The sequence below is a fragment of the Passer domesticus genome, chromosome 2, assembly GCF_036417665.1.
Source record: "Passer domesticus isolate bPasDom1 chromosome 2, bPasDom1.hap1, whole genome shotgun sequence".
Classification (NCBI taxonomy): domain Eukaryota; kingdom Metazoa; phylum Chordata; class Aves; order Passeriformes; family Passeridae; genus Passer; species Passer domesticus.
The window spans coordinates 21,771,232-21,794,768 of NC_087475.1; the positions used below are offsets into that span (position 1 = coordinate 21,771,232).

General features: G+C 37.5%; 1 protein-coding gene across 2 annotated transcripts in view; it reads left to right on the forward strand.

Annotated features, from left to right (window-relative positions):
- Nucleotides 1-23,537, forward strand: part of ANOS1 (anosmin 1) — a 128,173-nt gene that overhangs the window by 55,972 nt on the left and 48,664 nt on the right. For both annotated transcript variants that reach the window (XM_064407744.1, XM_064407745.1), the window contains 3 exons: nt 13,029-13,091; nt 16,250-16,472; nt 21,052-21,236. In XM_064407744.1, the coding sequence (XP_064263814.1) occupies nt 13,029-13,091; nt 16,250-16,472; nt 21,052-21,236 (471 nt within the window). The remainder of the gene's footprint in view (nt 1-13,028; nt 13,092-16,249; nt 16,473-21,051; nt 21,237-23,537) is intronic.

Consider the following 23,537-nt stretch of genomic DNA (forward strand, 5'->3'; position numbering starts at 1 on the left):
GTGCCTTTCCTTGCATATATTTGCATAAAAAGGCAAGCTATCCATTTTGTCTGCCAGTATAGTGCTATGCAATGTGCTGCTTTCAAGACAGTTGTTCTCTGGGGGTTTAATGCCAACTTGCTTTCATAATCTTGGTCTCTGATTCCTCTGAGAATTTGCTCAAGAGTCCTGTTAAGATAAATGGCAGAAAACTAGGTGAAGCATTATATATCCCAAATGCCCACTGAACATTTTTTGCTGTGCTACAGCATCACCTTTATCACAATTATATTCCATTTCAAAGAGTCATAGAATCATTTAGGTTGGAAAGATCATCAAGTTCAAGTGTTCATTTCATGATCTTTACATCTGCACACTATGATAGCTCACTTTAGGATGTCTAGAAGTGTATCATTCTCAGTCTTTGCCTTTATATATCGCAGTTCGTGACAGGAAAGATCAGTGTGTTTGAATAACATTTGAAATCAATGGATAATTAATGAAAATACACAGCTTCCAATTGAAGTTAAAAAAACCCATACCTTTTGAGTCACAATTCTAGAGTACTTTTAGGAATGATCTGTGATACCTATCAGGTAAATTTCAAGTTTAAGCAAAGCTTTAGAAGAATTCCTTTTGCCCAGTTATCAATCTAAGTTTATACAGTGATGAAATGTAGTGATGCCTTCTTGAGCTGCAGAGGTGAACTATAAAATTCATGTGCACTGAAAGCAGAATGTACTCCTGTGGTGCAGTCTGTGACAATCTGGACAGCCAAATTGTGTTCCCTACTTCCTTGGAAGTAGAAATGCCCAGACTGTTGACAGGGAAAATGTATCCAGCTCAATTTTCCAGCACAAGGCTGAAGTTTGATTTAACAGTTTATGTTCTTTTACAGGTTAATCAGAACTATTTATTTATTAACTCAGCTGCTAGTTTGTCCTGCTTACCTCTCAGCACCATAATGTTAACCTTCATTACTCAGCCTTGGAGGGAAAATCAGATATTAGTTGGTTTTTAGACTGTGGTTTTATGGCTGGCTTAAGCTGTTTTAAGTTCATCTTCTCAGTTAAAGAGGTGTTTACAGACTCCTCTCCCTTTTTTTTTGCCCAGGTCCCCAACCCAGACATCTGATTTTTATGAGACTACTACTGAGTGGGTTGAATGGGGAAATTTGCTTACCTAAAAACTGGTCAGTTTTTCATCTAGAGTGCCTCTTTTAGCACATTTACATCAAAAGAAGTAGGCTAGTAGGAGCTAGTCCCAGTTCAGGACTGTCACTGTTTTGATGGCATTATGGATTTAGATTTGCTTGTGCTCATCACATAACCATAACCTAAAAACCCATAACAATTAAAGAAATTTAGTATGGATCTGTAGCCTTCCTTGCTCATGTGTAGCATGCATTGAAAAATAATAGGAGAAAAGGCATTTTTTAATAACTTGAAAAGGTTTGAAACAAAATAGCTATTTTAGATTTATTTTTCCCCCTCAACTAATACGTGAAACTATCTAATCTTTAAAGTATTTCCAAGCAGTGTTTATTTTATGAATTATCATGCAAACTAAAAGAATTTTAGTAATTTTAATGTTTCATTAGGCTGTGTTAAGATACATGAAGAGATTATTGTGAAAGGATTCACATTGTCTCTTCACAAAAGATTCAGTGAATACAATAGGGTTTCTAAACATGGGACAGAAAAATATTCAATGTATAGAGAGAATATGTCTGAAAAAAGCCAAGGTAAATGTAGAAAACTCTGAGAATTTCCTGTAACTTTTTGCCTTTTTCTTCCTGTTGTACTTGGGATTAATGGAATTATAACTTCTACTTTTATAGAATTAGGCAATATTTCTATTATATAAACAGAATGCAATTCTAAAAGTACCTGTAGGAGTGCCATATTTGTTTGTTATTGCTGATAATCTTCACTGGTTTACTCTAAAATTTAAAAGTATCCAAATTTATTGTCCTTAGATTTTTTTCCTTTGCTCTCAGGTATTTGTATCATCAGTCTACTTTAGGTCAATAGATTTTCCATTAAAACAACAAGCATAACTTCTGAGTACAGTGCAAACTTTTTAGTATTACTATTATTAGAATGACTGGTCTATCAATGAGGTGGACAATAAATATATTCAAAACTATTTAGCCAGGCAGTAGAATGTGAATCACACGCTTCAGAGTAGGGGGATTAATATATTTTTTTTTCCTAGACAACCTTCTTTTTAAATTTTTCTCTTCCTTTTCCTCCCTCTTTTGCCATAATTGCGTGAAGAGGCACGCACAGATGCCTGCTGCCAGCGTGTGATGCTTAACCTGACCGTCAGAGCAGCCTCACAAAGGAAGGCTTTTCAGGTCCCCCAGTGAAACAACCACTGCATTTTATTGTGGCGTGAAATTAGAAGTGAAAAGCCCTATGGCTCTTGCTGTTTAGTAATGCGGAATATGTCGTTTCTGATGGCGATGGTAGTGCTGGGAGGGAAATGGAAAGCCGGGGGAGAGAAACAAAGTAACGATTTAGACAAAGAGGGCCTCCCTTTTTTTTTGTCCTCTCTGATTGTTCGGTGGTCTATAAAACCATAGAACTGTGGTGGATACAAGCAAAAAGAACATTTAGCTGCGGCTCTCTCATTCAGAAATGTATGTGTGAATTTGCAGGGTGATGTATAAGGCAAGTCATCTGTTATCAGAAGAGTTCACTAGTTTAACTCATTTATAAAATGGCAACAAAAAATTTGACTTTGCTTGGAGAGAACAGCGCTGCTCTGACAGACACTTTAAGTTGCACAGCAAGATGGTGTTTATAACAAGACTGTGTGTGGCTTTCTGAAGCTGCCTTGTAACAGATTGGAAGGGGAAAGTGCCAACTTAAAGAGGCTTTCCCTTGTCTGTTTAAAATTGAAAGAATGATGTTTTCTCAATGGAAATTCTTTACATATATAAAATGTCAAAATATTTACGCTCACTTTTACTTTAAAAGTATTATGTAATCACTAAAGCAAATGGTCAACTATTAGAAAATGAAAAGGCAGTTTATGATAGAGACATTTTAGTAAATAAGATGGGCTTATTTTTTATAGAATCATGGAATAATTTATGTTGGAATAGACCTTTAAGGTCATCAAGTGCAACCGTAAAGTTATCTGTGAGTTGAGCACTATCACTGCTGCTGGAAACAACTGGTGAAAGTCCATCCACAATTCTAATGTCCGGAATGGAAAAACTGTTACATTTTGCAGCCTTGTCTTGCTGGCTGTAAATATTACCCTTATTTTTATTCCACCTACATGGAAGTGGTGGCAGGGAACAGTGGTCTAGACACAGTAGGGACATACAGGTGGAAATTTTCTAATTGTGTTGCTTACTTTCAGAAGTTCCAGATGCAATCTTGGAGAAGCTTTAAAAGCAGAAAGGAGAAGGTTGACTGGTCTCTGACAGATTGGTAGAACAGATGCAAACATGGCAAATCAGTTTATTGGTAAACTGCACTGCAGGACTGCAGCCTGAAGAAAGTTTGGACAGAGAAGCAAAACTGCTAATATTGTTTAATTCAGGGAGCTCATTTCATTGTTCATTAATACAGAAGCAGGAAGGTGCTAAGGAATTAAAGCTATTACCACTATCAGAAGGAGTATATTGCAGAGAGCTTCTTAATGTTTTTAAAATGTATCACTCTTAGTTGGATTTAAAATAATTTATGCCCTTTGCTTGAGGGCAGTCCAGGCTTGACTTACTGCTTCATAGCAGTTTGCCAATATATCTTGATAGGTGAAAACTCAGAATGTGGAGATTTAGAATAAGGGCTAGGAAGGGGTTTGGAAAAAAACCCACCAAATTAACTGGCTGTTGATGCAGCACGCAGAAGCAAGGTAAAGCAAGGTAACTGAAGGATAGGGAAATGGTCTTTCAGGCAACAGTTTGAATAGGGGTAATTAGAACAACAGTTTTAAGTCCATAGTAGGTTGCCGGATGAATCAAAGATGTGAAAAAAAGAGGAGAGTGTAAGAGAGTATTATCTCTGTAGCAAAGAAGTGGTGGTGGAACAGCTATGGCACTGGGAAAGAGCCAAAATATTTGTACCTATTCTAAGTATTCCAGGAGGATCAGAAATGCTGCTAGGGCATACCCCTCCATTGTGAAAGGTTGACATTTAAGTCTCTCTTCTTGAGAATAACTCATTGCTTAAACAAGAGGAAACAAGTACAGCAGGAGAAGGCTCCATCATATATTTTATGTTTAGGAGATTAATCTTGAATGTAGGAGATTTGAGTTCAATTCCATGTTTCAAAATCAGGCAAAATAAGAGCTCAAATTATTAATCTTCTTTGGAGACTGTTAAACTTCAGCTTATGAGACAGAAAAAGAGAAGAAAGTACATGTCCTGGTTTCATATCCTGGTACAAAACCTTGTAAACAAATTTTGACAAGAACTGGTCAGGAATGAACTAATGTTTGGGAGCCAACTTTCTGTTGACAATGATTGCCATGATTTTGACTTGGTAACAAAGAATAGAAACATAGAAAAGAGTCTTAGGATTATTCTGTCCTTTTAAACAAACACTTTGCTGGCAAAATTTGACATGCCAGACAACTGAGCTATACAGATAGATACCAAGCTGTCAGAGTTGAAAGTTGTTTTCATTCTAAAAGGATTTTCTTGAAAGTCCTGCATTTCAGCTGAAGTGTGATGGTATGACTTCCCCTCTTTCTTTTTTCTATTTTTTATTTTCATTAATAGTAATTTACTTCTCAGATATTTAATGTCAAAACAGTTCCTTTTTCAACACTTTCAGTGATTCTTGCCGTCAGTATGTGTACAACTTTTCTGGCACCTTTTACTTTCTGTTTAATTTTGGGAATTAACAACAAAGGCTACATGGACTTCTAGAATATTTGACCTGAAGTTCTTGGCAATGATCTTGGTCTTTCTGGTGCCATAATTTTAGGAACAAAGCCTGTAATGCTACTTTGTATATTTAAAGGTCTGACAGACTTAACTGATATACTGTGACTAGCCCTTTCCCTATCTCTGTTCCAGGAAATACTGGTACTGTTCCTAGTTAGGTCCTATAGGTCATAAGGCTTCCACTATTTGCTTAGGATATTGAAGGTATTCAGTAACTGAAATTACTCACAGTTAATATTGTGGGACTGGCACCCTGATGTTGTGTGCTGAAATGAACTGGGCAATTAAGAAAAATATATGTTGCAAGCTCATATTTTTGTTAGATAACCAACGATTGGCTCTTCTGAATATTTCCTTTACTCTAAGTCCTAATTTGATACTAGTAAGTTTGCATAACCATGGAGAGTGGTAATGCCTGTCTCTGTGTGTGCTTTCAGTCCCTCCACACCCAAGTAAAATAAATACACACTAAATGCAGCTATTTGCTATAGCAGTTTAAACTATGCTGCTCAACTTTGTACCCAGTTGAATTTCTCAGAAATGTTCTGTTCTGCTCTGAAATAATAATTTAAATGACGAGGCCACTCTCCAAAGTGCTGGTAACAGACAGGAGACAGTTGCACCTGAAACTGCTGTAGGTTGCTTCACTAACTGTGTTCCTAAGCCTTGTATGAGGCTGAGTGAGGTTTGACCTCACTCAAAAAAACCTCAGGTTTTTGTGGTCAAGGTTTTGACCACATCTCTGCTAAAGTACCAAAATAGAGCTTCAAATAAGTGTGTCACTGCATTCTCCTTCTCTTACTTATATTGATTTTTAAAATTTTTTTTTTCCTATGTCCTTCAAAATTTTGTAATTGGAAAATATAGGTATTTTCTGCATGGCTTGGTGAAGTGAAGGTTGTAGTGGTCTGCTATGAGACACTGACAGTTCCATCTGCAGAAACCCTTTCCTGTTTATTGAGAGCACACTTCTTGGATGTGAAACCAGAAGTTAAACTTTTTAATGCTGGTTTAGAAATGCAATTTTAAAAAGTATTACTTATCTAAAGTTAGTGGTATGTCTTAAGTTCTGTATTTCACCTGGAGGTTGTATATGTCATCCTCCTTAGATAAGAATTATTAAAAATAAATCTCAGTTCCATATATATTTTGTCTCTCTGATATACAGTTTTGTTATTATTTTCATAAGAGATGTAGCAAAATCTGCCAGGAAATACCCTCTTGACTAAGGTCGGTGCTATATTCCCTCTTATGCTTTGATGTTAGAACACAAGACAAAATGCTGTATTGCTACAACCTAACCCTTGGCACTTCTAATGCCAAGTTGCTTTGCACAAGGTGAATTGACCAGGAAAGTCTCTTGGGGTGTTCATCTCAGATTAATGCCAACCTGCAGGTGCACCCTTGTGTGGTGTGTTACAGTATAATGTGATGGTGGCCATGTGGCTGCTGTTCCTTGTCCCTGTCAGTTTATAATTGCTATTGAAGGACCCTGGAGGTTTGTGCTTCATTGTTTTGCCTTACAGTTGTTGAGGATTCAGAATAGTTAAGGTGGCTTTAACTGCACCTCCAACAGAGACACCATTCCCTTCATTTCTGTGCCAACCATTTTGTTGTTTCCTTGTTCTGAAGCAGCAGACTTCTAAAAAGTACAACACAATCATTATTATCCCTAAAACATAAGATTAGACTGTCTGAATGTTGGTTACAAATGAAGGATTTTTCTTTTTCTTTACACATGTATATAAACATTTATTAATTAGAATAAAGTAGTTCTTGCAGATGATAAATTCCACGATAGCAACCTGTTCCTTATCATCTGTACTACCACAATCCACATCAGGATGTCATCGATATAGAACAACAAGAAACACATTTCAAGAAATCTAAAACCCCCTAACTATTTAAAACCTGGCTTTCATTCAAAACCAGCTCCACAATTAGCAATACTTTTAGACAGTATCAGCTGGATTCCCAGTGTACATGATAATGTCACAGAATAACCCCAACTGTAACTAATTTAATTAAGACTTGATCCTTGAATACAAAATCACTCCTTTTCACCAAATCATGATGCTCACTGACCTACGAGAGAGAAAACAGGCAGCAAAGACAGGGAATCATTCTCTGTCATTTAACCCTTTTGTTTATTCAGCTACAAGGGAAATATATTACTAGTGTAATTCTCATGAGAACCTTTTAACATAAACAGAGGAGTAACTCCAGGTAGCCACATGAAACTACTATTTTGCACAAAAAGATTACGTTTCACAGTTGTTTCTATTAGGCTTTCAAAGTTCTGAAGATATGTAAACCTCTCCCAGTCTACATTGTGTAACTGAAGTGTAGGAGTTGTTTGTGGTTTAAACCGAGCTGACAACTAAGCCCCACACAGCCTCCCAGTCAGTTCCCCCCAGGATGGGATGGGGTAGAGATTCAGAAGAGTAAAAATGATGAAACTTGTGGTTTGAGATAAACATAGTATTATAGGTAAAGCAGAAGTTGTGCATCTGAACAAAGCAAAACAATTCAGTATTTCCCATGAACAGACAGGTGTTCAGCCATCTTCAGGAAAGCCAGGCTCCATCAGATGTAACAGTGACTTGGGGGGACAAAGGCCATCCCTCTGAATGCCCTACCCTTCCTTCCTCCCCCATCGTTATGTGCTCAGCACAATGCCACGTGGCATAGGATAGATATCCCTTGGATTGGTTGGGATCAACTGTCCCTGCTGTGTCCCCTCCCAACTCCTGCACCCCCAGCCCTCACTGGTGGGATGGGGTGAGGAGCAGAAAAGGCCTTGATATGTTGTAAGCACTTGCAAGCACTGCTCAGCAGTAACATCCCCATGTTATCAGCTTGCTATTCCAGGACAAATCCAAAGCATATCCTGTGCTAGTACTATGAAGAAAATTAGCTGTATCCCAGCTTAAACCAGCACAGAGCTAAAATGTCACACTGAGTTCTAGAAAGTTGATGACTAGTGCTCTGATGATTCATTCTGCTAATGAGGGAGGAGAGGGAAAAGAGAGAAGCAAGAGACTGACTCGACATAAAATGGATCTCACAAAATGCTCAGAGGCTTCTTGAACAGCATACATCAACCTACAAGCTAATATGACAACTACTGATTCTGCAGTTGAACCTTCCTCTTTGGGTTCATGGATTTTTTCAGCCTGAGTAACTGATTTTTTAGGTCAGCTTTACTTCTAATAGTTTATTTTAAACAAGGTAGATGTGTTCAGGGGGTGCCTGACCTAATAGGGTGTATGAGCACCTGAAATTGCTGAAGTAGCTGAAGTGCTGCAATGCCTCATCTTTGGCACTTGGTCACAAGGAAAGTTGCCCACAAGCTGAGTGCAGTACCTTGTGATGTACCATGAGCCACTCACCATGATATCATGTGAAGCCTTTGAATCAGTCGAGCTGTCCAGCATGGGTTTTGGAGAGCATTGGCAATGATCCACTGGGGCAATGAGATTCACCTACCTGCCTGTGTAGGATTCTTGACTCTTGAAATTCTCACTGCATACAGTTCTGTTGACCTGAGCTTTTAATTTTATTACATACAGTCACGCCTGTGTTTCTCAGGGAAGAGATTTAAACTGCAGCTGAAAAGAAAATAGAACAGGAATCTTCAATACTGTGTATCTAACTTCAGTTTCAGAACCAAACACTTCTTTCATTTTAATATGCAGAATGCAAGTAATTTGCTGTTAATCTTATACCCATCTAAAAGTTTAGGAGGACACGAATTAACACGAGAGAGACAAATGTGTAAATAGACTTTTATAAAATGAATTGACAAAAAATGATGGACATTCCTCAAATGGGCAGCCAGACTGCTAATATTTTTCACCAAGCTACCATGCTATTCATTGGTTTGAGCTAGGTAAATGTGCAGCCATGAATTTACTGTTCTTTGGACATCTCACAGTCTGATTTTGAGAGAGAGAAAGATGTTTAAAAACATCTTAAAGATGTTTTTAAAAAATCTTTAAAATGTTAAATATATGTAAAAAACTCCAAATATAAAAATTTTTATTTTTCTCTTGCTGCCTGTTTCTGTTTTATGTTTTTGGTTTACTGCCACTGTGCTGAGATTTCCAGATTCAAAAATCACTGTCCTCGTGGTTTCATTGGCTGCAATTGTATATTTAAATGTGCACGTCACTAAATAATTCTTTCTAGGACTGATGAACACTATATTCTCCTTCGACTCTGGGTAAATTCCTGACTCTGTTCTCTCTGTAGTGTCTGATAGTGAGCAAATGTATTTTTCAGGTAGTTGTTCTCATGCATGATCAGTTATTAGGAGATTGTGAAGTGAAAGGTATTTTGTTGTTGTTTTTCCTTTCTCCCAACCATCTAAGTTCCATTTAATTGAGTTCCATAGGACAGCAAAGCACTTATATTGTATAAATATTGTAAACATAAGCCATTAGTTTCTGACCTTGCTGTTGGGAGCAGTGAGAATGGTGAATGATAATGAAAAGGATAATTATATTCCAGCTGTAATACTTAGATTCCATTGTTTTTACAACCGATTGCATATGTCTTGGTTTCCATTCTGATGAAGTAAAAAGCCTTTTTAGACAAAAATATTGTGGATTGTCCCTTCTACTCTGACATAAATAATTTTCTTTTGCTGTAAATAGTTAAAAATGTGTAATTTTCTGCCATTTAATTTAAATATGATATTTTAGTACATATATAGTGATTGAATAAATATGTATTTCAGTACTTAAATGATGTTTTGCAATTCATTGGATTCTGAAAAGTGCTCTGTTGGTGTAGTTCTCTTCTACTCAGGTCAAAGGCATCATTTCTTAAGCAAAAGTGTTAGTAGACTTATTTTGAAAACCCCTTTAGTAAGTAATGTAAATGGCATGCATCATATGCTTATCTCCTTGTTGCTTTATTTATAGATTAAAAAAAGAATTCTCTAACATGACCCTTAAATGCATATTTTTTAAAAAAAGATGAAGTAAAAAATGCAATCCAAAATATTTTAAAGCAATCACAACCCTTTTTCCTTGAATGAAACCGTATTTTTCCTCTCATTTCTAATTTTATGCAATCTAAATGTCAGCAGGTCTGTAGTATTATATTATACATAGATTTGCACGTATGAGAGTGTGTGCATGTACACATACCCTCCCACCTCCCCAAATTTTGAGGAATGACAAATGCTGGGGTGCTTTCAACTAGCAATTGGCATTTGATACAATTGTTTAGTACAATTGTTAGAATAATCACTCTGGTGCAGTGTGGACAAGTCAAAAAAGCCTCCAAGTTCCAGATTTAAGCACTGGGTTTGATGAAACAAGCTCTTTAGGAGGATTTGAGTTATCAAGGCTGGTGTGATTAATACTGATGATCCTCTGACGAGTGCCACTGTCCCGTAATGTTCAGTGCTCTGCCCCACATCTCATCCTGCCTCAGCAGGGCAGAGCCAACGTGTGGTGCCAGGGCAGGGTGAGTGGTGGCCCCAAGGGACCAGTGGCACCTGCCAGGTGGAGGGCTGGGATGCTCCCTGTGTTACTGCCCTGCTGCCTGCTGGAGCTCTGCCATCTTCATCCCTAAGCTTAGCTTCTGTGGGCAGGTGGCTCTGTCTGCAAGGTATTTTTTGTTAGATAAAGCAGAGCCCAAACCAGCTGCCAGCTGCTGCTCTGCCCAGATTCTTCTTATCCTGAATCTGATCACCAAGCAGTGGGAGGGATCTCAGGATCTCAGCTCGTTTACATTTTAAGTCAAGGACTCAAAGGTGAGACCTGGATCCAAGCTTTCAATGTTTCTAGCTTCCCACTTCAGGGAAACCTCATAACAGGATAGCCAAGAGAATAAATGCACACACCTGTGTTTGTGAGGAGTCCTCATCTTTGCAATTGCAAGGTTAATAACTATCTCTTGAGCAAGACATTCCACATCTTCTATTGGCAACTTTTTTGTCTGCTGGCAGCTACTCTTAACCCAACGTGGTGCAATGGTACAGCTCCACTATCTTCACCCAACGTGGTGCAATGGCACAGCTCCACTAAAGGCTGGCAGTCAGCTTCTGCAGCTGCCCATGGTGCCAGGCTAGCCCAGTGCTCTGGGGACTCCTCATACAGCAGGAGTAGGGAGATTTTTTTTGTTTATGTAAGTGTTTAGGTAAGTGTGTACCAGAGTCTGTAAGAGTCTATGCAGGCCTTATGACAGGCTCCATCATCTCTTTTCCTTGACATATTCTGAGAGCAAGTTGGACTGCAAGGTGCTGCTCTGTGGATGTCAGCCAGTCAAGGAGAGAGAAATGGTAATCGTTTCTCACAATGGCTTGTGAGAAGTGTTAGGGGGATGTAAGAATGTGATAACTTGTTAGCATAAACAATCTGCAGGTGGTGTTTTTCCACCTTGTTTTCCCGTGCTTCTCAAGGACGGTGTGTGAGAAAGATGTTTTTTTTTAACTAGCCAATCAAGTGGAATGTATCGTATCGGTCTATAAAAACCAAATAATCTTTTGTAAAAAAACCCTTCTTTTCTCCTCTTGCATTTGGGTCGTTCATCTGTTCTTGTGTCATTCTTGGCTCAAGGGTGACTGCTTTGCCCTGGTTCATCTTGTCCATCTTCCCTTGAAGATGCCCATTGTCTCTACCTGCCCTGAGGCAGGAGCTGCTGGGCCCAGTGAAAGCAGCCTGCGCTGTCCTGAGTGACTTTTGAAATAGAGTGACAGCCAGATGAGGCTTCAGGTGCTGGAGCCTGACTTGCACTGGAGATACAGACTGGTACAAACACCTTGAACAAACCTGGCAGTCTTGGACATCACTGACAAAGTTACAGAATGGTCAAAATGTCTCTCATTTTCTGTTTAAACCACTTATACCTCAATAATTTTTGGAGTACATTCATTGAACAGGAGTGCTGTAAAATGGCATGATAGTGGAAGTGAGCTCAAATGTGCCGTACGTACACCACAGGAGGAACAACACTGTGGAATTAATGGAGTTGACTAACTTCAGTGACATTTTATCATGTATCCTTCTAATAAATCTGTGTACAACATGTGAATTTTGAAGAGCTAGAAATTGAGCCTAAAATATCAATATATGTATAAAGAAAATCTTAAGTAGTATCTTTTTTTTTAAAATATGCAACTTCTGTGATTAATGGTTTTATTACATATTTAGGCTTTGTTGCTAGTAAGAAAAATGCTTAATTTTAAAACACTATTGTTTTTACAACATTGATGATACACTCAGTGTACCACTGAGGTGCAGCCTATATATATTCATGTTTGATTTTGAATAGCATTAGTGTATATTGATCCAATCTAATACTGTGCATAAAAGGAAACTACATAAATACTGCATTGCATGTCAAAGGCCTTTCGTTTTGGTATGATAAGTACCTTTCCACTATTACCAGGAGGAGGTATCATTAGCTCCCAACAATACTAGTATTTTTCAATGTTTTATGTTTAACAAAGGAAGAGAAAAGGTGTGAATATGAATTTATGTTTTAGCTGTTGTAAATGCTCTTAACAGTGTGACTTTTCTTTATGCTGTGTGAAGCTTAGCTCTGTATCTCAGCTCTCTGTATAACCATTGTAACAGAGGTTGAGGGTGACATAATGATAATATGGTACTTGAAATAAAGTGATTTTGTTAACAGACCAGTGAACATTATCCATTTATACAGAAATTGTGTTTTAACCTCTGCTGAGTTTACTCCACAGCCTGATGAAATAGTTTCTCGCTTGGGAAGGCAATGTGCCTGTCTAATCTTCAGGCTGGTCAGTGAGGAGACGATTTCACTTTCTGTAATTTAGAGTAGTGCTTTTGACATTGTCTCTGTGATCCAGGAACATGGTGTTAGGTGGTATTAAGACCTACATCCAGTAAGTTGGAAGGTAGGATGGCAAAATAGACAAGTGAGTCAATTGCCTTGTACTGTAAGAAATGCTGAAAATATTTCTTGTGATCTAACCATGACTTCTCATGACCTTGTTCTGACACTATGGCTCAATGACACAATTTTATCCCCAGGAGAAGTGGATTATTAACTTCCTGTGGGCCGAAAAACTGGAGAAGAAATTAAGTTATTTGTGGTCGTTTATTTCGTTCTCTTTCTGACACTTCTCTGCCTCCTGATTCTTCCTAGTGCCTGGAGCCTTGCAAAGAGTCCTGGGACCTGAAGAAAAATCATTGCCAAAGCTTCTGTGAGGTAGGTCAGCCCAAGGGCATGCTTTCTCACTTTGTTCTAGCAGTCTCTTCAATTTGAATTATTAGCTTCAAGGAGACAGCTTAAAATCATGGTATTTTTGCAGTGTTTGCCTTCATTTTAAAGGACACACATTTAACAATGTAGCCATATTAATTTTGAGTTTAAAAAGGTTTTTTTTTCTGACCAAATGATTTAGCTTGACTTGTAAAGACTCAATCCAGTCACACTTACATAGCATCTCCCAGAAGGTGCTCTGGCATCCCTCCTCTAAGATGTTATTTCTACCATTTGCCCTTCTATAATTTCTGACCATGTGTAAGAAAGACAATCTTTGTTAAGATAAAATGTTATTTGTGTGAAAAATCCTTGTGCAGGATAGCTAGAGCAGATGACTTTTCTGTATGTGAAAGTCAGTCTGCTTTATAAGAGAGTATTAAAGTTCTCCAGAAGTAACTAGATTGAAGTTCGGAAGACTAATAGCAAAATATGTAATTATTCAAGAACAAATGTTTTGAAAATCATTTTTGAACCATGTATCAGAATAATCTGTGAAGAAGCAAACCTGAATCAGTCAAACTAGAACAAATAAGGAGATTTTTATTGGATATGAAACATGGCTCTGAGTTGCTGGAAGTATCTGTTGCAGTTCTTAAGTGATTTTTAGTTCAAAATGGAAGTATCAGCTCAATAGAAATTTGTAAAAAAGGTTCAAATATATCCAAGTCTATGAAAGTGAGTTCTTAGGAAGATTTTAATATTTTCCTATTAAAAAAATAGAAGTGACCTTACTTGATAACTGATCTTACTGGTACACTGATTAAACTGCTTCTCTTTACTGTGGACATTTTTTTTTCTGGTATAAGAGAATGTCCTTTAAATTAATTTAAGCATCATGAAGATGATTAGGAGTAGCTGTAATTTCAACTAAAAACTGTTAGATCCAACAATGTGTTAATAGGGATTACTGAATTACTGATCTAGGTAGTTACAACAGAAGACGAAATAAAGGTTTCTCATGAAAATGAAGCCTTGCAAGAGTTTTTTAACCCAGATTATTTGCTACTTTCTCATATACAAAATTCTAGAGTACTCTAAAAAAGCAGTTTTAGTGGATCTAATTTGTGTTGTTCTTGTATATCGCTCTTCACTCAGACTATATGTGTTTCCAGATATGGGTGAAAATTTGTATAAAATTGGTTTAAAAGGAAAACATTTGTAGAACACTGTTCTATTGTAGTTAAAAACAGTGAGCATCCTTCTTTGATTAGTGTTTTGTGGTTAAGGCTAAATTTAGAACTTCAAAGGCCCATAATGAGGAGCAGCACATTTAGCAGCTAACTGAAAAATGAGCTGTGAAATAGGGTGAGGAGGAGAAGCCTTGAGGACGTATTATGCCTCAGGGAGCTATAACATTTTTAATTAAGTAGCTGCAAATTTGTGATGTTTTAGGATTTGAAATTAGCTTCAAACACAAAAGCCCGGGACCACTTTCCTTTATCTCAAGACTCATGCATACTCCATAGACATTGATTGAGTGAAAGGAGGCTGTTTTCCTGTGAGAGTGTTTTCAATCTTTTTGCATTTTGTAAAAAATCTGGAAGAAACAATTTAGGTTTGTGTTTCTCAAAGTTCATGCTTCATGTGTTACTTCTTATCTACCAAGTGAGTGTATTACTGAATGTTAAAGGGAACCTTATGTGTGAGGGACAATTTATCTGATTCCTTGTTTTTGTTTTTGGGGTTTTTTTCCCTATAAATTTAGTTTCCTACTCATTTAGTTTTTTAACTTGTTAATCATGGCATCAGGTGCATTCCAATGGGGGAAACAGCAGGAGTGCATGGCCAAGAGTCACCAGGGTCAGTAGGAGACATAGATCCTGCTCATTTTTGGAGCATTTAGGCTGGTTAAAGCCTGTAACACCCAAATCCATGCCTGAAAGTTTGGTTGAAAATTCTGTATATTCTGTATGAAAAGATGGGAGAGGTAATGTAGGGCTACATTCTTGGGCCACAGAGACTTTAGAGAACAGTCTTTGAGACTCCTGGGCCTTGTGATAGCCAAGTCTTCCTCATTTCGCCAGAAATATGAGAAGAGTGAAAACAAGAAAGTAAAACATTTGAATATGGAAGAAGTTTCAGAAGTTATGTGCCTAGGTGGAGATAGATCGTGGGTTGTAACTTCTGTGTAGGCTTAGGAACCTGTAAATTAGATCTGTCAGGGTGGAAGGTGTTTGGTTGCTTTAGTATGGCAGGACCAGCTACAGACAATGCCAGTTACATGCTGCAGTCATTCTGAGGGAATCAGTTTAGCTGGTTCTGCACCAAACTAAACAAAGAAGAGATGTAATTTCCATGGCACACACAATATTTTCCCAGGGTTGTAGAAGCTATTTTAAATACTGTTTTAAGTGGACCTTGCAAACCTCTGAGTATTACATATGCTTTAACATATCTGTGCATTGAAGCATCTTCTTAAATATCTAGGACTGGATTTCTCAAGTAGGTAGAATTCACTTTGTTCTTTAATCAATGTATGTAAAGCTTATTTTAATTTTTATTTTCTGCTAATCATTTTATCATAAATGCAGTTCCAGTTCCATGAAGAATTATACAATTACTAATATGCTGGCAAGAACATAAAGATGCTGCAAAATCTTCTCTTAGCCAACTTAGTTCAAACAGTATAATGAAAGAAGATTTCTCTTATTTATCTAGAATGACATTACATCAGATATTGTGGGGAAAGTGTTTTTAAGTACGGAGGAAAGAATGTGGGGTAGTCCAAAACCAGCAGACTGTCTGACCATTGCTTCCCCTTTGTTTTGGGAGTGTTTTTAATCTGTAATTGAGCAACTTTATAGCCAGTCAGTGTGAGGAAAACAAGGGAAAGCTGGCAGATATAAACAACATTGTTCCATTAAATATGGTGGTCTTACTTGAGGGAATTCATCATTCTGTGCTTGGAATGCTTTTTCAGAAGTGGCTTGAATATATAAATATTCAGGGATAGTCTTGCAAAAGCTGGAAATCTGAATAATCCTTTAGGAGGTCTTGGAAAATTTATAACATTTTTTCTTTGATGGGGTTTGGTTGGGGTTTATTAATTTTTTTTTGATTGTTCCTGTTGAAAACATACCCTTCTTCTGTTTTCCTTTTAGCCTCTTTTTCCCAAGAAGAATTATGAATGCCTAACTAGCTGTGAATTCCTTAAGTACATCCTGTCTGTGAAGCAAGGGGACTGCCCAGCACCTGAAAAGGCCAGTGGTTTTGCAGCTGCCTGTGTTGAAAGCTGTGAAGCTGATATTGAATGTTCTGGAGTGAAGAAATGCTGTTCCAATGGATGTGGTCACACGTGCCAAATTCCAAAAAATCTGTATAAAGGTAGAGATTATTAATATGTACTCATACTGGGCTAAAAACTTCAGGCCATAGAGAAGTCTCTTAGTAAACCAGGACTTCCATTAGCTGGGAGTTTGTATGGGTGGGAAGAAAAAGGAGAGGTACCTGTAGAGATGTGGCTGCACAGTGAAAGGGTGGAAAACCAGAGAGAAACGTTGCTTAAATTTCTGATTTTTTACCCCCTTGTGAAGCCCATGTCTGGAAATCTGTGGAATGTAAATTTGTGGCTATTATGAGTCATCTTAAGCAGATAAAACTTTGCCAGATTAGGTGAAATCTCACTTAATTTGATGTGGATGAGAGAGAATGCAGCAGGAAAATATTTAATGATAAACAGTTCAGGTCCTGTTAATCAGAAATAACATTTATTATTGGCCTACAAGCCAAGCAGATGGGACTAACAAGTAGGAACTGTGAAATAATCTGGTAAAAGAAAAATCAATGCAGAAAAAACATAGTGAAAGATTATAATATCTCCATACAGATATATATTAATTTATTATTTGAAACTATGGCAGTCTTATTAAAAAATTTTTAATTTATTTGAGTCCTGAGATTCTGTGAATAAGCCTTTTATTTGACATCCTTGGAAAAGAACATATAACCAAAGAAATTTTTTTGCTTAGACAAATTCCAGATTTTAATTTATTGGAATTTTAAAAAGCTTTATACACGGAAATATTTGAAAAATATTCTCCTAATGCAGAAAAATTAGCATTTGTGAAAAGAATATTTTTTTACCACATGGTTGGTGTTTTTGAACAAGACTCAGTTCTTCTTAAGTTAGTGATAAAAAAATAAATATTATTCAGTTATTCACTTATTAATCAGATAGTGTGGGCTCTCTGTGGGAGCCTAATCAGCAGAACCCTAATCTAAGCTCCTGGCTTAGGTTTGAATCCATGCTTATTTCCAAATGTGGGTGGAAACATGATAAAATAGGTAAAGAAGATGGTCAATTTATTTTTAAGTTCATTGTTTTAACTAAAATGTTAATAAATCCTTTTCAGTGTGTTCAGAAGGGAAACTCTCTTATTTGCAGGATGCTTTAGAGCAGCCCCGTTAAAACTAAAAGGAATTGGTACACACCAGCACATAGCACCTTTCAAAATGAAAGTTATTAAAATGGATCACTTATTTATTTCTTTTGTCTTATTGAGACAAATGACCAGAGTGTTAAACAGGCATTCATGTTGTGTGTGTAATGATTTACACATTCAAGCTCCATGCCACAACTGCAAAGCATTCCAGTAAATATATTAACTGGAAAAGGTAAAAACAAACAAACAAATAAAACAGGATTAAATGCTCCTGGAGCTGACACAGCATATGACAGGATATGATACATTCTGTAACCACACACTGGAAGGTCTCCTCTGTTTGGTCTGATTAAATGGGAGCAGAACTAACCTTCCCTAACATCTTATCACTGATCTGCAGGAGGGGCTGGCTTGTAAGAGCATATATGTCTTGCAGAAGAAGGGCAAGCTCAATACCCTACTGCCTTCTCAGCTGATGAATTCAGCTAATTAGCCTCTTCAACCTGTCTTTCTGCAACAAAAGACAAATAGAAGTGGAGCAGGCTTGCTATTCATTTCCTCCAGGGGTAAATGACCTTCCTGTCACTAAGGAAGAGCAAACTCTGCAAGCATGACTAAGATCTAGTGAATAAGTTCAGTACTTGTTCTTATCATTTTGACAGCACTCACAGCTTGAAAATGAACTCAGATTGAATCTAAGAGTCTGCAGAAGTTTCTGTAGTTTTACTGTTGATCAAGTGCTGGAGATTAGTTACAACAGTAGACGTAAAATCCCCATCTGATTTGCTGGATTATCAAACTGAATTTGCCCTCTAGTACTGAGTGCTAAATTCTAAAAAAAATGTTAATGTAAGTACACTGCCACCAAAGACATATTACAAATGTTTTTGGATTAACGTAACAAGTACATTTGCATCTCTGTTGGGAGTATTACTAATTTGTTATGTAGTCTTCGCATATTTATATCCCTTTAGTGGAGATATGAAATGTTCTCTCCTACTCTTCTATCACTGGACTCATCCCCCTTCTTTATACTGTCTCATCTAGTGAAGGACTTGAGAAAGTGTCTCTGCAAATCTGTGTAAAAAAAGGTAAATTGTGAAGTGAAGATTTGATGATCAAAGGGTCTGATGGTGTTGCAAGATTATAGTAGGATAACTGGGGTCAGATGGTCACCCACAGTTTAATGACTCTTTCCATGCTTAAAGAAAATTAGTTTTGTATTATAAACATAGTGTACAGTTTTAAAAGTGTCCACCTCTGAGTCCTTGCAGAACTGTGTTTACAATTGTGTTGATGCCATAGATGTACGCTTTACAAGGCCCTCCAATGGAAACACTTTGAATTCTGGGGGAACCAATGTTTAAGATACAGGTTTTCATGACAGACCAATGTTCAGCTACTTTTCATGACACAGAGGTGCATGTGCTGTTTGAAAGACATCTTTAGAACAATTTTTCCTGGACTCTGCTATTGCACACATACAGTGATCAATGATTTGAATTCTTTGGTTAAGCACTGCAGACTTTGGACTAATGCAGACTTTGGAGCACTGCAGACTGAGGACTGTGTTCCAGCACGAAAAAAGGGGCTGACCATTTACATAATAAAAGGCACATTGAAGAGTAATTGGATCTTCACATCTGGATATTAAACTGATGGTGGTGGTTCCACAGAAGTATTTTAAAGTGCACTTGTGCTGTACTCTCATTGTTTGTGCTGCCACGCTCCATCTGCATGCGATTACGTAACACCGAGATACTTGCAATCAAGTGAATCCAACTGCTCCTAATGCAAAGCAGATGGAAGTTTTCTGAACATGCAGATTGTAGGATTATTGTGTATCATACCTAAAGAAGGATTTGCAAATGTGGAAATCCGAAGTCATGTTCATTATGTTAGACTAAGACTTTAGGCTATTGAAGGATATCCAGGGTCTAAACTGCTGTGATTACCGCATCTAGGTATGGTAATTTTTTTTTAGGTAGATTTTATGTTTCTTGAAGATCTACAAGACCATTTGCATTTGCTTTTAGGTACTTGTATACTCAGGTTTATGAGAACAACCCTTAAAATGTAAAAGTGGTTTGTTTACCTGAGGAAATTTTGGTACTAATTCATCTGTGGCAGAGTGAGTAGAAAACAATTTCTCTAACCAATACATACAGCTGGCCTTATGTGAACAGTCATTAAAACAACAAAATAACTAATGTGCATATGATAACTTGCTAAGAAGGTTTATATGTCAACACAGAGATCTTATTTGTGACATACCCCCAAGTGACAAAATGCTGCACACTCAAATATAAATATTCCTAATGTCTGTCTAGAGAAAAGTATCTAACACTTGATTTGTTGATTTAATCAAAAGATGTCTAATTTAAAGAGTTGTTTTTTCCTTCAAGCTACTGCAAATGGTTTCAAAAAGGTGATATTACTGTCAGTATAACAGCATAAATAACCATCTTTTGGTGTCACTGTGTAATGAGAAATTACAGTAATATTTTAGAAATTTATCTTTTTCTCTGAAATGCAAGAATTTGACAGTATATATAACATGTCTATTCCAAGATGTCTTGGAATTACCTTTTCTAGCACTTTAGGGACGAGTGGAGAGTGACACATCATGCAGTACAGCTGCAGCATGTGAGTCAATAAGATCATGCAGCCATGGAGAAGCAAATAGCTTTCTTAAGTACATCAGACTAATGTAAGATGTATGAAATAATCACACTTCACTGGTCTGCACTGCTAAGAGCTTAAACACCGTCTGCATCTAGTTTTAGGCTTGACTCTGGAGAAAGGCTTTTGGGCAACTGGAGAGTCTCCAGAGGCAACTGCAAGAGTGAACAGGGGTCTGGGAATACCAGTTTTAAAGGGAAATGGAGTGTGCTGTGGTTATTAGACTGAAGAAGAAAACATTCAGAAGCGTGATAGCAGTCTTGTAGTACCTGAAAATCTTCTCCATGGATAAGAGAAAGAATCTGTTCCCCATGATCCATGAACATCTTGGACTGGTATCGAGTTTATGATGCAGCTGAGGAGACTAAACAAGGCAGTGAGAAAGCTTTCTTGCAGAAAGGATGGAGAAGTAGTGAAATAAACTACTATGTAATGCTATGGATATTTTCTTACTAGATGTGTTTAAGGATAAATTGGGTGAAAAACTGAACAACAGGTATAGCTGATTCTGCTTGGGATCAAAGGGATCTTTCTCCCAGTTTATATTGGGCAAATGATCTCTGTAAAGTAAGTTTTAGCTTACAAGTTTTACGTCCTTCAGTTTTTTAATGAAATAAAAAAATAATTTTGAAGATTTTTTTAAAAACAAATTTTAATGTTAACAGAGATGGGTTAGCTAGGAACAGTTCTGAAACTTCCATGCTTATCATTCCTCCCTTTTTGGTATTTTCTCTGACAGTTTTTTTTTTCAATTATTTTTTATACAGCTTAATCTACAAATGGCTTAAGCATATCTTGTAAATTACTCATATATTTTTATCTGTGCGTTCCTATTACAGGTGTTCCACTGAAACCCCGGAAAGAATTAAAATTCATAGAACATCAGTCTGGAGACCTGGAGGTGAAGTGGTCTTCAAAATTCAATATTTCCATTGAGCCTGTGATCTATGTTGTTCAGAGGAGGTGGAATCAAGGGATCCATCCAAGTGAGGATGATGCTACGAACTGGCAAACTGTGGCACAGGTCAGTTCTTTGTAAGCAGTATGGATCCAGTCTCAGAATATCACAAATCTCTTGAAAAATGTAAAATTAGAGACCAAAATCTATCCAAGGAAGCATAAATTACTGACTTTAGTAGGACTCATTGCACAATGTCCAAGGCATGGCTTGATTCTTGCCAAAAGTTAAAAAATCCAGCTGGTGAAAAGGCTATTTATCTTCAAAAAAACCCAGAAAAACCAGAAAAATAAAAAGCAAAACAAAAAGAAAATAGAGTGAAAAACATACTAAACCCTTTATTCTTTGTAAAGTTGTTTTTCTCAGGTGTGATCCTCCCAATTCAGAAAAGTCTATGATGTCATGCTCTTATCACTCAGAGCAATCCAGACTGAAAATGTAAGATTCATGAGCAAATGTTTCTTAATGAGAAGCAGCCAACAGAGCATAAATTTTCACTTAGTTCCTTCCCAGTTTCAATCTGTTTTTTACCATGCTGACAGTCCACCTGGATGGCAGAGTTCCAATCGTTTATCTTACTGCTTCACCCTTATCCCTGCTGACAAGAAAAATAAAATGCTGATTTTGAAAAGATCTGCAAAATATCATTATAGCTAGGAAAAAAAAAGGGAAAGAGAGAATAAGTAGAACCATCCACAAAATAGGGTAAGGGATTTAAATTCTGTGACAATTTGTGTTCATTCTCAATTCAGATTGTGTTGGAAAATGTTATCTTACAAAAACATGAAGCTTGTGAGACTGAGGGCTCAGTAGTGAATTTCTTAGCTTCAGCATGGTGCTAGAGGGAGCTGTCACTATGTTGTAGGCTTGCTCAGAAAAAGCCCCTGCAGCAGACCCTGGCAGGAAACCTTGCTTGTGCAAGCCCATGAGAGCATGTGCAAAACTGATCAAGTCACAGTGGTTTATGATCTCTCAGCTGAGGTGCAGGTCTTGAACTTGCATTCTCCATTCCAGGAAACAACCTCCTGCCTTTGTTACAAGGAAAATACCAAGCATCAAAAAATGTGCCAGATCTGAATTACTCCTCACTATTACTGAACCATGTGTATGTGATAGACTGTAGAAGCTCAGCTGTTGTGGCTGGTGAATCCAGGCTGCAAAGGGAGCACAGTGCTCTGCTATTTCACATCCCAGGAACAGACCTCATGCACATTGCTGGGAACATGCACTATAGATGCACCATGGTAGCTGAACATACATGAACCCCTGCCTTGCAGTGGGTCTGCAGGAGAGTGTTTCAGAAACATCTTCATGTGCTAGAGCAAAAAGAAGCCTGACAGCTGCCTTTCCTGGGGTCTGGTGAATGCAGGCAGAAGGGGCTGAGTTAATCACTGTGGCGGGAGAAGCCTCCTCTGAGTGACATCTTTCTGACAACTTCACCATCCCTTCTGCATCACAGGAGACATGAGTTTGATTGTTTGGTGGGCCCCACTGGGAATGTCACTTCAAGCCACTTCAGGAGCCTGACTGGCTTTGTGAACTGTGTATACCTTATGGGACATGCAGGCTGGGCACCCTTGAGGGGTGCCAGTAATCAGAATTTGTGTCTTTATAGAGTAGTGTACCTCCGTGTTGTTTGTAGTTTTAGAAATCCCACCAGGCAATCAGATTTGTTTGTCTGAATGTGATAGAATTTATTTTGCAATATCAGGAGCAAGGATGGATATCCAGTTTGACTACAGTGATTGTGTGCACAACCTCCACGCTTTCCTTGTCTGTGTAACTGAGATTTTTTTTCTTGTGTGGTTCCAAAACATTGAGGTATGAGCCCTTAATTATAGGCAAAGGCTGAGAAAAGCTCAGCTCAGCCATTTAGCTGAGAATTTCTAGAGCATCTCAGTCCAGGGGAGATGATTCTGGCTTATGCTTTGCTCTGCTGCTGAAGGTAGAGACCGTGTAAAGAGTAATCAAAGATCAAAAAAGCTGTGAGTGAGGATCTGAATTTCTCTGTGCTTATACCCATATATAGCATAAACAAAGTTATTGTTTGCATCTTCTTATAAGAAATTTCATAATATTTCATCAGAGTTAGTAATCTAATTTTTTTGTCTGTCCAAGAAAAAATGGGGTTATAATTTTCAATAATTTTAAGAGGTTTAAATTAAAAAAAACCCCAAAACTTGCTGTATGTTATTGCCCTTAGAGGAGCTAATTTGCAAGTAATTTCTCATGTTTGGCACAAATTTTTACTTTATATTGAAACAATAACTTTGAAAAAGTTTATTTATTATTGTGCCATGTTTGTTGTGTCATCTTTATGTTTTCTTTTTAAGGAAGAAGCTCAATCTATTAGTATACTATTTTGCT